At 33.1% G+C, this 15,225-nt stretch overlaps 1 protein-coding gene across 1 annotated transcript; it reads right to left on the bottom strand.

The window, feature by feature from the left end:
• Positions 1-3,558: 3,558 nt before the first annotated feature.
• On the bottom strand, positions 3,559-8,104 carry LOC120068207 (cucurbitadienol 11-hydroxylase-like). The gene is made up of 8 exons (XM_039019914.1): positions 7,813-8,104; positions 6,646-6,976; positions 5,019-5,423; positions 4,837-4,926; positions 4,677-4,755; positions 4,457-4,563; positions 4,029-4,156; positions 3,559-3,820 (listed from the first exon to the last, which is right to left on the bottom strand). The coding sequence occupies exons 1-8, from the start codon at positions 8,040-8,042 to the stop codon at positions 3,730-3,732; spliced, it is 1,461 nt and encodes a 486-aa protein (XP_038875842.1). The 5' UTR covers positions 8,043-8,104; the 3' UTR covers positions 3,559-3,729.
• Between the last annotated feature and the right edge of the window lie 7,121 nt (positions 8,105-15,225).

Below are 15,225 nucleotides of genomic sequence, written 5' to 3'. Positions count from 1 at the left end.
AAATTCAAAGAGCCTTATGTAATTCTCATTTCTAAAGAGAATACAGGAGATTCCAACTCGATGATGGTCATTTTGGATTGTTTGTAATTTGTTCGTGATCATTTTTGAGAAGAGGAATTATGTAAGGAACAATTCTTCAAAGATAAGAGTTTCTTAAATCCAATTGGGACGATCTATGTTTTCGTTCTAGACCTTCACAGGTTTCTTCATCTTAGGATTTGGCGGCTTGGAGATCTTAAAATTTTATAGAAAACATTGGGAGGGAGATGTTTTGTTTCAGTTTAAAGCTTACCTCCGAGCAAAGAAACCTACAAAGCTTCGGTAATATGTTCGGGGTGCACAGTTTTCCACCATTTTTGCACACAGAAGGAGGTCGCTCTGGTCATCATTGCTAGTTCATGGGTGTTGCGCTGTCATTGCTCACGGATGGTACGTGCCAGCTGTAGAAGAAGCAAATTTTAAAGTGGGTGTTCGACTGATTCACACACAAAAGAGGGGGAAAAGAGTTAGGTCTGGGGCTTCTTGGGGAAATCGAAAAATGTAGAGGGAGGTTTTTCGTGTGTTCTGAAGATCTTGCTAAGCAAGTCTTTCTCATCCCTACATAATAATTCTTGCCATTTAAAACATGACAAGAAAATTAGGATTAACTTTGTTATTTTTAAAAAGTCAAGTATTATGTCAGCGTGAAAAAAATTGAAAAATTTCCTATCCTTCTCTTTTTGACATTTTCTTGACATTTTTTCTTTAAAACGTCAAGAAATGTGGTTTTCTCCATTTGATTTCTTTTAAATAGAAATCAATTAACTTAAATTGTTGCTATGAAAAGGTTTTAGTTAAACAGTTAAATTTCTTAATAACTTTTTTATATGATTAGTTCCACATGAACAAATTGAATTTAAAGAGAAATTACTTAAATTTTGTAGTAGAAGTATATAATTATCTATCCAATTATTAATATATGCAATCTAAATTTAATGTTCAATTCAAACATTTTCATTTTTTTTTACCTTAATTCAAATGTATTCATTATCTTAACCATTAAGTCATAAATTAAGCTTGAAATCTAAGTATAAGGCTTATATGATAATAATAAAACATAACATTAAATTATTAATTATAATAAATTAAAAAGGCTGACGGAAGGAGAAGAAAAGTAGGGCGATAGTGGGGATGGAGACAAGGAATAGATTCTTCGTCCTCAAAAAATTTTCCCCTCTCTCCTCCCTTCTCCATGTAAATGGAGAATCTCTGTCTTGTTAGGAGTGGGTTCCTGCAAGCCAATCCTTGCCCAAAAATGGATATCTCTAATTCCATAGAAAATGACTTTTAGGAAGAAACCCTAGAAAATGGAGGCTATAAATATGATAGCTAGCACTTGATTGAAACATCGATTCCTTGAAGAAAAACATGTCCAGCTGAACTTGGTTTTTTTTTTTTTTTTTAATTACAGGCGACACAGACAAAATTATAAGAAGCATAATCCCACAAATACAAACATACAACCGATGAAGGGCAAGAATTAAGCCAAAGTGCACTCGATCAAGAACTACGTTCTTTCGCCAACGCATGTGTCGTGGCATTAGAACTGGCGATACAAGGTAGGAAGTCACCTCAACAAAGGAAGACATAAGCTACCTGATATCGGCCACATAATTAGCCAGATCCACATGGACATCCACTAATTCTCTCAACATTTGAACAGCCCCTAAATCGTCAGACAACACCAGGATGCGAGATAGATTCAATCTCTAAACGAAGGCCCTCCACAATGGAAAGGGTTTTGGCACACGAAGGATTCAAAGATAGATTCCTGAAACCATGCATATAGAACATCAAAGATCCCATAGGAGACCCAGTCACCCTACCAAAGCCCACCATCGAGGAGCCTAGTTTGTAAGCCGCATCAACACGTAATATGCTCAATTCTTTATGATCAATCGTAGGAGGAGCGCCTGACAAAATGGAAGGAAAAATCCTTGAACTAGCTCCAACCTCAACCACATAATCCAAAATCCACTCACATCTAAATTCCACTAATGGGACCGAACCAGAGCCATATTCTATTTCTATCATCCCACATTGTCCAAGCCATAATAAAGGCCCGAGCCAACTCATCATCATTAAGCTGTTCTGCAATATCCAACCAGACCTCCAAGTTTTCCTTATTATATTCCTTTAGCCACTATACCATAAATTCTTAAACAAAGACGACCAAATAACCGTAGCCCTATGGCAACCAAAAAGAGTATGCAACATTGTTTCTTCCTTTCTTCGACAGATTGGGCTCTTAGGATCAACATCCACAACCCGCTTCTTAAGATTTGCCATTACTGGTACACAATCATGGCATACTTTCCATATAAAAATGGATATTTTGCAAGGAATCGTAAGCTTCCATAATCTTCGCCACCATCCACCTATGTGATTAGAGCTAGGCCCATTACACGTGCATCGATCCATCATAGCACATCTTAATCACTCTTGACCGAGTACTTCCCATTCTTTTTATAGTGTCAAATCCACCGATCTTCCCTATTAGTCAGACTAATAGGAATTTTAACAATTTCTGCAATATCATTAGATATGAAAGTCGAATGTAACTTAGCCAAATCCCAACAGCCAAAAGGGATATAAAATCAGCCACCCTTCATATCTCATTTGTAGCACTGTAATTTATAACTCGAAAAGTAGAAGGGCGAGGGAGCCAAGGGTCTGTAAAAGCAGAAGTCGATTCCCCATTACCAATAGATTTCTGCATCCCCTTAGCAGTCTCTTTCCCCAACATAGCCCTTTCCAGAAATAGGAATCATTCTTTGAATAGTTAGATTCCTATCGAAAGATTAATTAGGATTGTTAATACTTAATACCTATACTTTTCTATTTCCTTTTGTGTACTCTTCTTCTGTTTATTTTTATTATTTATCTTTTGTTAACATTCAGTTTCAGCTCTGCTCTACTTTATCTTTCCTTTTTTATTTTTCTTCATTTTCCCAACCTCTTGTTTACATTATTGCAGTGTATTTTGTTGTGTATTCAAGGATTTGGATCATCCTTTTTCAAGCTGTGAAGATTTGATTTCATGCATATTTCATTTAATGTTTCAAGTATTTAATTTTGTGCTAGAAGTGTGTAATAGATACTCAGAAATAAATAATCAACAAACGATTATTTGAGAGGAAACAAAAACACTTCTAACTGAAGAACTCTTCCAACTTAGTTCACACTTTTGATTGAACCCTTTACATGCTCTTCTCTAAACACTTGGATACATCAACAATGAGTAAATTTAAATATATAACTCACACCCTAATTAAATATACATGGAACAATTAAAATCCTACACTTAATTTATGTGAAATTCTACTAAATTAACTCTTACATTAACATACTTAATTAACTCCCATCCTTTAATTTTTTCAACTCTCATAACTTAATTTATTTATAATTTATCTAAAAATTTAAAGGTAGATTTCCAAAATGTATCTTAAACCGTTGTTATAAGAGATTAAATGGAAATAATTCTTTAAAGAAACATTTTTTTCTTTAGTTAATCTGCGATTAAAAGAACACACCGATAAAACTACAGTCGGTATTTATACAATGGTATCAAGCCTTTATTGAGCATAACATAGTTAAACAAACGAAAACGAGAGAATAATATTGATTGAAATAAATAAGAACTGGAGCTTGTCAAACCAAAGCATTGTTTTTTCCCATAATTAGACTAATTTAAGCTTTTGCTGAGAAGCTGACATGAATGCCATCTCCAAATTTGAGAACAGGACTTCGAGAAATGTCTCCTCCCTTCACCTTTTTCCAACTGTAAAATGAAATTCCCAACCATATAAATAATTATGGCATTTTGTTGAGTTCAACAATAAAATAAAGACAAATAGAAGTTTCTATGATTGAAATAGAGCATGACAAAAAGTTTGTCACGACGAAGCTGCGATTAGACTATTGAATTGGTCCGTGAAAAAATGAGTACAATCCAACTTACAAATAAATATTTTTCGATGAAATATTACCTATACTTGGTGACAAGAACATGGAGGAAAATGGCCATGAAAACCCTGGTGTAATCCGCTCCGGCGCATTGCCGAGTTCCGCCTCCAAATGGTTGCAAGTTCTTTGAAATCGAATATTGGTCTTGGTCCTGCATTAACAATGTAATTAGAACCTAATTAGCCGCATATCCACACATCATATACGCTTCCAAGCCTAACACACATCTTTAGAAAAGAAAAATATACTTAGGTGCGTCTTGAGCAACATCGACCATCTTTTTACATCTATCAAATTGTCCAATCATAATTTGACATGTGACAAATTCTTCTTATTAATGTTTTAATTCTTTTTCTGTGTGGATGATGAGATGGAGATAGGATGTATGCACCTAAGTATTACCCTTTAGAAAATGGAGTTGAAACGTATCTTAATTTTATTTATAATATACCTTCCAACGCCATGGGTTGAAGTCCAATGGATCCTTATGGGTTCTAGGGTTCAAGTGGAGAGCTGAGTTGGTAACCATTATCGTCCATCCAGCTGGAATTGTATATCCTACATGCATTTTCACAGTCAACTCAACTCAACTACATTTTCAAATACCTCTCGTAGGCACGAGAAATTATTTCAAATCACAATTTTTTGAGTCTATGTTAACGATTAGTTACCTTTGATGTTCAAGTCTTTTATCGTTCTCCGCAACAGAAAAGGCATTGCATTTGTTAATCTCAAAGTTTCATATATAACCTACAACGCATGTGTAATATTATTACCTTTATGTACAACTACTTTACTTTGAACGACATTCATTATTTGATTGCAACTTACTTGAAGCGTAAATTTCATCGATTTGTATTCCTCCCACGTGATTGGAGATTCTGGATCTTTTCTTTGTTTCAAAAATTCATTGTGCTCAGCCTGTCGATATATATTTTTTAGTTACATGATCAAGAATTAGCTAAGAATCTTGTTTGAATTAACTTTCTAAATGCTTAAAAATAATTACTTACGGTCAACTCCTCCAGGACCGATGGATTTTCTGCCAGTAACTTGAACATCAAGATAAGAGATGTGGAAATGGAGCCACTTGCAAATGAAATACCAAACAACAAATTGACAACGAACTCTTCAGTGAGAAATTGTTCAATTTCGATATCACGGAGAGCTTGATCGAGAAAATCTCCACGAGCAGCGACGGTGGCAACCGAGGCTTGGCGCCTCTCCTTGACGAGAGCCTTGAACGTGTTGACCAGCTTCTTTTGTGCCTTGAGACACTTGTTGTACTGGGTTCCTGGGATGTTCAATGGGATGGCCATGAACCCATATGCTAAAGTGATTAAACTCTCGCTTATTTTCTCATTGGACTTTTCGGGGTCATATCCGAACAATATACCTGCGTTGAAATCGTATAGCATCTGCACAATAGTAATAAATCCAGTTAGGTTCTGTTTGATAATTATTTTGACCTCGTATGATAATTATTTTATTTTATGTTTTGGAAAATATAGCTTACACTACTTTTAAGTTCTACCATGATTAAACCTATTTTAAAAAAGTAAGCTAAATGTTGAACATTTTTTTTTAAAAGTACGTTCTTGAAAACTTTTTTTTTTCCTTTAAAAAAATGTTTAGAATTCAAATATTTGTTTCATACAATAGAAAACTTATCAAATATTTATATGAAAACAAGTATATTTTGAAAAGCAAATAGCGAAAACTAAAGTAATATTTATATGCTTTTTAATCAAAAATTAAAAGTTAGAGTCTGTATTCATTAATTTATTTATGCATTGATGTTCCATAACTATTTTGAGTTTTTAAAAATTAAATAGCTTTCACCATTAGTTTTTATTTATTTATTTTGCATTATTCATTTTTCACTAATGTTTTTAAAAACCTAAGCTAACCCATAATTTTGGACAAAATAGTTTTCAAAATATTGTTTTTTTCTTAGAATTAGACTAGGAGTTGAAGTGCTTCAAAAAAAAAAAAAAAAAAAAATTGAAACCATAGTAAGAAGTTTAGGATAAAGCAAGGAAAAATCTTTAAGATAGAAAACTAATAATAATTTTTTTTTCAAGCTTTCATTTTTAGTTATTGGTTTAAAAACATTTGTTTGCTAGAATCAATAAATAGAAAAAATGTTTGAAGAAAAAAAAATCAATTTTGAATATTAAACTTGTCAAACAATATAAATTTTACCTATAAACTTCTAATTTTCATCAAATTGCATCTCACACTTAGAAAAATATCGTTAGTGATTATAACCTTAAACTTATTTTTAAAAATATTACAATTTTAACCGTCTAATAATTTTTCCACTCCAACAATATTTTTTAAAATATTCTTTTATGCATTCAATAAACTGTAAAATATACCGTACAATACAAAATCCATAAAACCCTTAAGAAAAACAACATAAAAACTATTTTTTGGTTGAAATTTATAAATTTCAGCAAAATTATTCTAGGATTAGTTTGTACATTATAATATTTACAAAGGATAATTATTTTAAATGATAAAATTAGTAAAAATTAATATAATAAATATCACGTGATAGATAGTAATAAACATGTTTATAAACTTAATTTTAAAATATGCAGTTATAAAAGAACCGGAGCAGGACTCGAAACTTACGGCCATAATTTGGCGTTGTACTTCAACGGAGGGCTGGCTAGACCAGTGACCGATAACTTTATTAACGTATCGCTGGATATCAGCCAGTAGCTTCGCCTTGATGCTTTCGGAACCGAAGTGGTTTAAAGTGATGGTTCGGAGGTACTTATGGACGCCCCCACCGGCTGTGGTCCGAGCCTCGCCGTCTTGTTTGAACACCTTGGAGATGGAGTCCAGATACCACAGCTCCACCGTCTTTCCTTCTTGGGAGTAAATGAAGCTGTTGATTTCAGGGTCAGCCGTCACCACAATGGGTCGACCCACCAGGCTCGTCCGGAATATGGGTCCATATCTGCAAATTCAAATTCCCAAAACATGCAGTATAATCAATAAATAGGAAAAGACAATACTTTTTGTTCTTACGCAACAGAGTGATTTTGTAAAGTTAAATTTTTTTAATAATCGTGATGGTATGAAAATCACATTTAAAAGTGTTATATCAAACTCTTATAAATGATTTTTGAGTGAATGAATACATGTTTATAGTGATTTTGAAAATGACAAAAGTGATTTTTTAACTCTTTCAAAACCACTCCAAAACATTTGCAATACTCCATTTAGGATATGTTAAACTTCAAAATGTTACCATTTTACCCTTGATTTGAGTTCTATTTCAATTTGGATTAGATTTTAAAATTTACACTTTTAACTTTAATTTTTCACTAAATAACTTCAATTCTCATCTTTAATATAATGTCTATTAATTAATTTAAAAGAATGGAAAGAATTACAATTAATTAAGTTTTACTATTTTTTTTATCACTATTGAAATTAAAAAAAAAAATTTAACTTCATAATTATTTTAAATTAAAGAATAGAGACATTAATGTCATAGACTAAAAGTAAGTATTTAGTGAAAAAAGTACAGTAAAATCTTGAAGTCTAACGATCAAATTGAAATTACAAAACTCAAATTCTAGAAGAGTAAAATTGTAACAATTTAAAATCTAAAGACAAAATTGAAATGAAAATTAAAATTCATGAAGTTAAAGCGTGATATTATGAGACCTAAAAACCAAATGAAAACTACACCGAGAAAAACCCAGAGAGGAGAAAAAATGTTAATTGTTTTCCAAATAATAAATGTAAGAATAAATAGAGAGAAGAATATAGTAGTAAATAATTTACTTGTGGACTCTTTTCTTGATGAAGGGAAGAAGGTCGAGAGTGTGACCGGGGGAAAGAAACTGAATAGTCTCTCCAATGAGAGGGAAGCCCATGGAGCCCGGAGGAAGAACTCCATTGCATTTAGGATTCCTCCACCTGTATATCAAGTACTGCGTCACACCAATAACCACCACCACGGCGGCGGCGATGGCTAATTCCGGCGTCCACATTACTGATTCAGACTGATCCATTTTATTAATTCTCACAACAAAGAGGAGTATGAAGTGTGTGTATACTTATAATTCCGGTGAACCCACGTGATACATGCCAAACACTACCACGGCTTTTTATATTCCTTCTTTAATGTTAATATAATGTCGCTACTTCACTTCTTTTTGTTTTTATATATAAAAATTATATTATAAAGTAGTTGGCAAATTATTTGTAGTATGCGGCTACTATGATATATGTGTTATAATCGTTAGTGGTGAATAATTGGAAAATATTTTAATATGGATTTTTTTAGAAAGTATGTATTTGGAGTGCAAGTTATTAATTCTCAAATTACATCAAGCATAAAAGATGAACAAAATTAGTAGCGATATTGTCAACAGATTTACATAATATTTTGTATCTTGTTTTTAAAATGTTGCTATAATTTAGCTTTTACAAGTGAATAAAATTGCTTGCATCACTGAAAAATTATAACCTAGAATGAATTTTTAGTAGGACTTGTTGGGGTTGATGCCTTAAATCTCGTAGGGTCCTATAGATTGTAAACATTGTATGAACGTCTTTATGTGATTAATAAAATATATGATATTTTATTCACTTTGTTTATAAAATATGTGATATTTTAGTTGCATTAACCACAAACCAGTAAACTAACATCTGAGGTTATCTTTGTAACTTAAACATATATGTGGAGACATACAAGTGGATCGTGTTTAAGTGATAACCTAAATAGTCTGTAGTAGATGGATACGACTGGATACCTTATCTTAGTAACACTACAAGTATGGTCCGCTTTGTAGGTGTTACGATTATTGTAAACTGCTACAAATGATTTGATTATGATCATTCATGTATTAGACATGCGAGCAAGAATATTTTACACAAAAGAGTTTATATAAGACCGGACTACGAAATATTTAGTCTCATTATATAACACCATTCATAATAGAGACTTACATTTCACCAGGATGACCATAGGTAACATGACCTAAATCCTGAGTGAGTTGTGAACTCCGGTCTATGAGGGTAGTCTTTTGATTTATATGGGTGAGAGTTACCAGATCGCCGACTCAACAAGCCTACCATTTTGGGGATTCATTTGATTGAGGAGCTGGGAACACAGCTACATAAGATGGAACTCACTCTTTCCTCGAAGTAGGAGTTAGTAGATAAATTGATCTCTTAAGGGTTTATGGGCCTTGAACAATGTGACGTCACACCCTCTCTTGGCCCGAGAGAGGTTTAGTCATAGTGGGACTATGATCTATTGTTCATTAGAGGGATCAATGGTACTTAAGGAGTTAGATGTAACTACAGGAGCAAACGGTAATTTGGCTCAGCTGTACTTATGAGCAATTTGTGAAGGGTCATCGTACTGTTGATTGATTATATCCAATTGACACAGAAATATCTCTGTAGTACAAAGAGTGTAACTATCGATCTTTAGTGGAGTGCCAGTTAACGAATGGTGAATAATGTAATTAAGGAGTTTAATTAATTATTCACGTACCGTTGGTGCTTCAAGCTACAGATCCATGAGGTCCCCTTAGTAGCTCAAAAGGATTTAGTTGGAAATGGGAGGAAATAAATATTTGAATGAGATTCAAATATATTTTCTATGAATGTGATTCATAGTTGTTAAATTTAATATAAATGTGATTTATATTAAATGCCATAAAATAGGAAAAGAAACTATAATTTATATTGTATGTAATACAATATTAAAACTATAGGTTATATGTTATATTTGATATAACATATAATTTAATATAAATATAATATGATAAGTTAGTTATCATATTTATTTATTATTATTTTGAATAATAAGGAAGGGAGTTACAACTCCCTTCCCATCCTTTTCTCTCCACCTGGTAGTGGTTATGTTTTATGGCAAGTAGATTAAAAGAAAAAATAGTTTTTCTTTCTCTACTACTAGACAATTAACGTTGAATGATAGAGAGTTTTTACAGAAAAGTTCTGTGAGTTCTTGAGTGAAAAAGCTTTCTCAATATTCTTCTTCCTTCTTTACTTAAACCTTTCCCTCTAACCAAAATAGTCAGAGACCACCACTCCTAGGTTCTCACCCCGAGAGTACCAAGGACTCCTTTGTGGTTGTGTCCAGATTTTTGTTCGAGGTTTCGTTGAAGAAGATCTTTAAGAAGGAACGTGACTGTATGAGGGAGTTTTATGAAGAAAGGTTCTTCAAAGGCGAGGCTTTTTGAAATCCTTTTACTTATGAAAGCATGTTGTAGTTTAAATTTAAATGCATATCTGTAGTATGTTTACTGTAAACTTTATATTCGATAATTAATGGAATTTGGTCGATCCATTTTCGCTCAAGGTTCCCTTCACACGAGTTCCTTTAGGACTAAGGTTTAGGCCAACTTCATAAATAATCTTTATTGTTTTCATATTGACAATTTTTTTAAGTAGCACAATTAGCACTTTTTTCACAAAGGAAAATTAAATTAAAGGAATCAAATTCTTTCTTTCTTTCTTGTTTTGTTTTGTTTTGTTTTGATTTGTGTTTTGTTTTTGTTTTATTTTAGCTCAATAATTATAAGAGATGGAATCAAATCATTGCTTTTGAGATGAGAGTTGGTGTCTTATCCAACTAAATTATGCTCAAACATAAAAGAGCAATTTGGTAGTTAGCAATAATCTTCTAGGAAAAAATAAACTTTTTTATGTGTTCAATATTGAAATTTTGGAAAATAGTTGTAAGCACTCAATATATGTCTCACACAACGTCCTGGCACATTTACAGACAACAAAAAAAATAACGTGAAGCAAATTAAAACAAACACACCAAGTTTGTTAACCCAGTTCGGCCATAAACCACCTACATCTAGGAGGCAGTATACCCAGAAAGATAATCCACTAATGTAAGAAATTCAAACGATTACAACGTTGTACTTATTTGTAAGGTAACAATATTACAGTGACACCTGTTTAGCCCAACTTTGTTGAATATCTAGGTTTTCCTTAGATGTGAGACTCTCTCTCTTGAACTTAGACTCCCCTAAGTATACGAACATTAGTGATGAAACACTTAAACTCCCCCTAAGTGAATAAGGCTCCCTCTCACATGATAATATCTTTCCTTCTACTTGTGAACTCCGTTCACAAGAGAACTTAGAATCCCCCTAAGTAATGAGAACTCTGTGAACTCCGTTCACAAGAGAACTTAGAATCCCCCTAAGTAATGAGAACTCTCTTCTTGATGCAAAGCAACTTAGGCTCCCCTTAAGGCTTAAGAAATCCTTCTCAATGAACAAAGTCTTAGACTCCCTCTAAGACCAAACAATCTTCGTGAACAGTTCTGAGAATTAACGAAGAACACATTGCCACGTATATTATCATGAGAAAGCTCTTACTGAATAAAGAACTTTGTCTTCACCCCAAAGAGAAAGCTCTAACTAAATAAAGATGACACATAATATGCTTAAGTAATGAATGTAACAGCAACCCTAGCAAATGATCTTCTTGAGCATAAATAGCACAATGGAAACAAGAAAAATAATCACATAGAAAATCGTCAGCCCATTAGAAAGGAAAATATTTCATAAGAAATATTCTATAGAATATGATAAATAAGGAAAGAAATATTCGGCAGAATCAACAACTGAAAAGGAAACTTCTGAGACAAGATCCATTTGGGACAAGAGAAGAGACAACTTTCAGAAAGCTCAAGAAAATGAAGCCAGGGAACTTAAACAAATATATTTACCCAATATTATATTTCTAACGAACTCCCCCTTTGGCTAAGATATATTTTGTTTAAGACAGAACAAAGTCAACACCACCAATCTATAACACCATTTACAAGTGAAGGCATAAAAAACCAAACTAATAATCCTTTAAAGAAGATAAAGTTCAAAAGAACAAGTCAAATGTCTAACAAAACAACAGATTAGCCCAACAACAGCATAACAAAACAAATCAACAACTCAACCAAGATCAACAACACAAACAAGAAAACTAACTGCCCAAAACACAAACCAACTCCCCCTTTGTCTTAGAGAAAAAAATATCAAGTAGAAGGCCCAATTTGATCCAGATCAATAGTAGCTCGTCTCATCATAGACAACAAAGTAGTAAGCTCGCACTTGCGATCTAAAGTACGGTCAATAACATCATTAAGCAACGTAAGCTCTGCTGAAAGGGAATGCATGAAATGGAGACCAAAGGAAGACTCGACAAAGTCAACACTAGGAGCTTCTTTTGTGGTACTAGGAGAAGGAAGAGTAATATCCAGAACATGATGGCCTTGAAACAATTTATATTTGAAATTCAGCAGCCCAGGATTGGCACCGAAAAGCTCATCAACAGAAATGAGATCTGGCTTTTGGGATAGAAGAATTTCATAAATCAGACGAGGATTTGGGATTGGAAAACGTAGGGCCTGAGAACCAACGTGTCTTTGAATCTAACCAATGAAAAACACCCCATAATCAAAGATAGCTCCTTCGCCAATTTGATAAAGCAACGTAGCCAAAGCAACATGCACACCAAAATGATGAGAATCGGGCACCAGTTAGCAATACCAATTCGGGACAACACAACATATTTTCCACTTAGTTCATCATTGAGCCACTCATTCTTAATCCCGTCAATCAATTCACAAACCAAATCATTCAAGGAAGAACGTAGTTCAGTCGTATTAGGAGGAACAAGATGATCAAGAAACTTATTTATAACCTTTGTAGTAAACACAAAACTGTGGCCCCTAACATGAACTCTGTGAAAATTAGGTGAGTTGGCATCATCAAACGAAGGTGAAAGATTCACAATAAATTCTTGCACAAGCTTTAGATAGAAAGGTCCAAGATTCAACACCATTTTCATCATATCAGCCTTGTAGAAGTTCCATGATATCAAGGCACTATTTGGTCCTCTCAGACAACTTTTTTTCAGCAAAAATTGTCCTTTTGACCACATACTTCCAAAATATTACACTTTCCTGTGAATGAAAGGAAACACCATCTAGGGAATAGGAGAAACATAAGTAGAAGAGACCTTCTTCTTTTGACCCCGAGTAGAGGCACAGGTGACACGCCTGCAAACCTTTTCAGTGTCATTGTCTGAACTTCTAATTAACCCCCATTATCTAGAGGGTTCAAAAACAACTTCAACATCCTCTTCATTAGAAATTTCTTGAGATGACTCAGAACTTGTCTTTGTGTCTTGAGCAACATTTTTCATATTGGACAAAAGTTGACTAAGGGTGATATCATCCTCACTAGAGGAATTGGACACACGAGATTTACCAGAAGGCTCGGCAGAACACTCACCTTTTCAAACTGGATCATGCTCAACAGTAGTGGTTTCAAGATTTTCACCCTCAACGCGCACTTGACCAATATGCTCACTAGTAGGCAGAAAAATATCGAACTTTACAACCATTTGCCTATCTAATGTAACATTATTAATGGACACAACAACATTTTAGAAGCAACTACAACACCTTATTCAATCACATTTTGAATTTCACACAGGCAAAAACACATCAGTAGTGTAAGGTTTCTTTTTCAATCTATGCAGCAGACCATCACAGAGTCTTCTCTATTATTCTTAGGCCTTAGATTGAGTTCTGGAACTCAAATTGAGAGGAATTGAATGTGGGTTTTGAGAGTTGAAAAAGAGAGAAAAAACCATATTTTTTCCTCTTTCTGATATATATATATATATTTTAAATTTCTGATTGCATGAACCCTTAAAATGAAATAAAAAGCTCAATGTATAGAAGTTCATCATGTAGATTGGAATAAGGATGAAGATACCACTTCAAAATCCATTCAAAATTAATGCCATGAGGTGGACTAAGCAATGGAGAATGTGAGATTTTCCCACTTTCTACTAAATCTAAAAATAACATTTAATTAATTTAATCTGTAAAAGCAAAATTTGAAATTCTGAATTTTGAATTTAATTAAACAAATTTTATAATTTTGAATTTCATAAACTCATAATTTAATAACCAAATTTCATAATTTTGAATTTAATATTTAATATTAAATTGATATAACCCTTCATCAAACAGTTAAAACATATTTAAATATTGTCAACTCTTGATGAACCATAACGATAAATATTAACATTAATTAAACCAATAGGTTTTACCTCATCTAGTTGATTTACAAAATCCCAGACAGAAAATTGAAGTATATAGACTCAATTTCAAGGTCTATGACTTTTATCTATTGGTCTATGTCTACATCTTTGGTCAATGGATCCTTTAAGCCATCATCCGGTATAACGACTTGAGCTTCTATTAAATGCATATATTGGTTAGGCTATTGAACAACCCTCCCACTAGGTCGAGGTATTCTCCATTCATGAGATGAATGTGATTGACCAGTTTTGTCAACAAATTTTGTTGAAAAACTATCTTGATTAACAACTTTGTTCATTTATCTGTAGTTCTCTGGACATCTCATTTAATACCAGTTTACTGCAAAGTTGATGATTTCTTATGTGGTCTTCCTTTATGAATGTAGCATTTGTCGATATAAGTACTTTGTCTTTTTTAGGATCATAAAATAGACCACCTTTTGTTTCTTTGGAGTATCCTATAAATAAGCATACTTTTGAACGTCGTTCCAATTTCTTAAGGTTTTGTGCCAACACATATGTTGGGCATCCCCAAATTCTGAAGTATCATAAAACTACCTTTACGTCCTCTCCATAACCCATATGGTGTTTCTGAAACACTTTTTGAGCGAACCATGTTTAAATGCAGTCTATATTACATATCTCCAAAAGGACTGAGATAACTGGATATAACTTATTATTAAATGAATCATGTCTAACAAGGTTCTATTTCTCTTTTCTGCTATACCGTTTTGTTGTTGTGTACCAAGTGCAGTAAGTTGGGATTGAATTCCATGTTCTACTAGATAGTTCTGAAATTGTAAATCTATATATTCACCACCTCGATTTGATCGAAGTGTTTTAATATTTTTACCTAATAAGTTCTCAATCTTTGTCTTATACTCTTTGAACTTTTCAAGAGTTTCGGACTTATGATGCATTAGGTAAACATATCTATATCTAGAATAATCATCAATAGAACTGATGAAATACTTAGATCCTCTTCGAGCTTTAATATTTATTGGACCGCAAAGATCTGAATGTAAAAGTTCTAGAGGTCCTTTGACCATAAGACCTTTTTCGGAAAAAGATCTTTTAGTCATTTTT

The sequence above is a fragment of the Benincasa hispida genome, chromosome 12 (assembly GCF_009727055.1).
Source record: "Benincasa hispida cultivar B227 chromosome 12, ASM972705v1, whole genome shotgun sequence".
In the NCBI taxonomy this organism is placed as follows: domain Eukaryota; kingdom Viridiplantae; phylum Streptophyta; class Magnoliopsida; order Cucurbitales; family Cucurbitaceae; genus Benincasa; species Benincasa hispida.
This window is presented reverse-complemented; position numbering and strand designations above follow the sequence as displayed.

What these genes read in the sequence shown, in the direction of transcription:
- LOC120068207 (XM_039019914.1), bottom strand. Translation starts at nt 8,042, where the DNA reads ATGGATCAGTCTGAATCAGTAATGTGGACGCCGGAATTAGCCATCGCC. An exon ending in CGGTCCTGGAGGAGTTGACC is followed by an intron (nt 4,927 to 5,018) that starts GTAAGTAATTAT and finishes ATATATCGACAG; the next exon opens with GCTGAGCACAATGAATTTTT. An exon ending in AAAAGACTTGAACATCAAAG is followed by an intron (nt 4,564 to 4,676) that starts GTAACTAATCGT and finishes AAATGCATGTAG; the next exon opens with GATATACAATTCCAGCTGGA.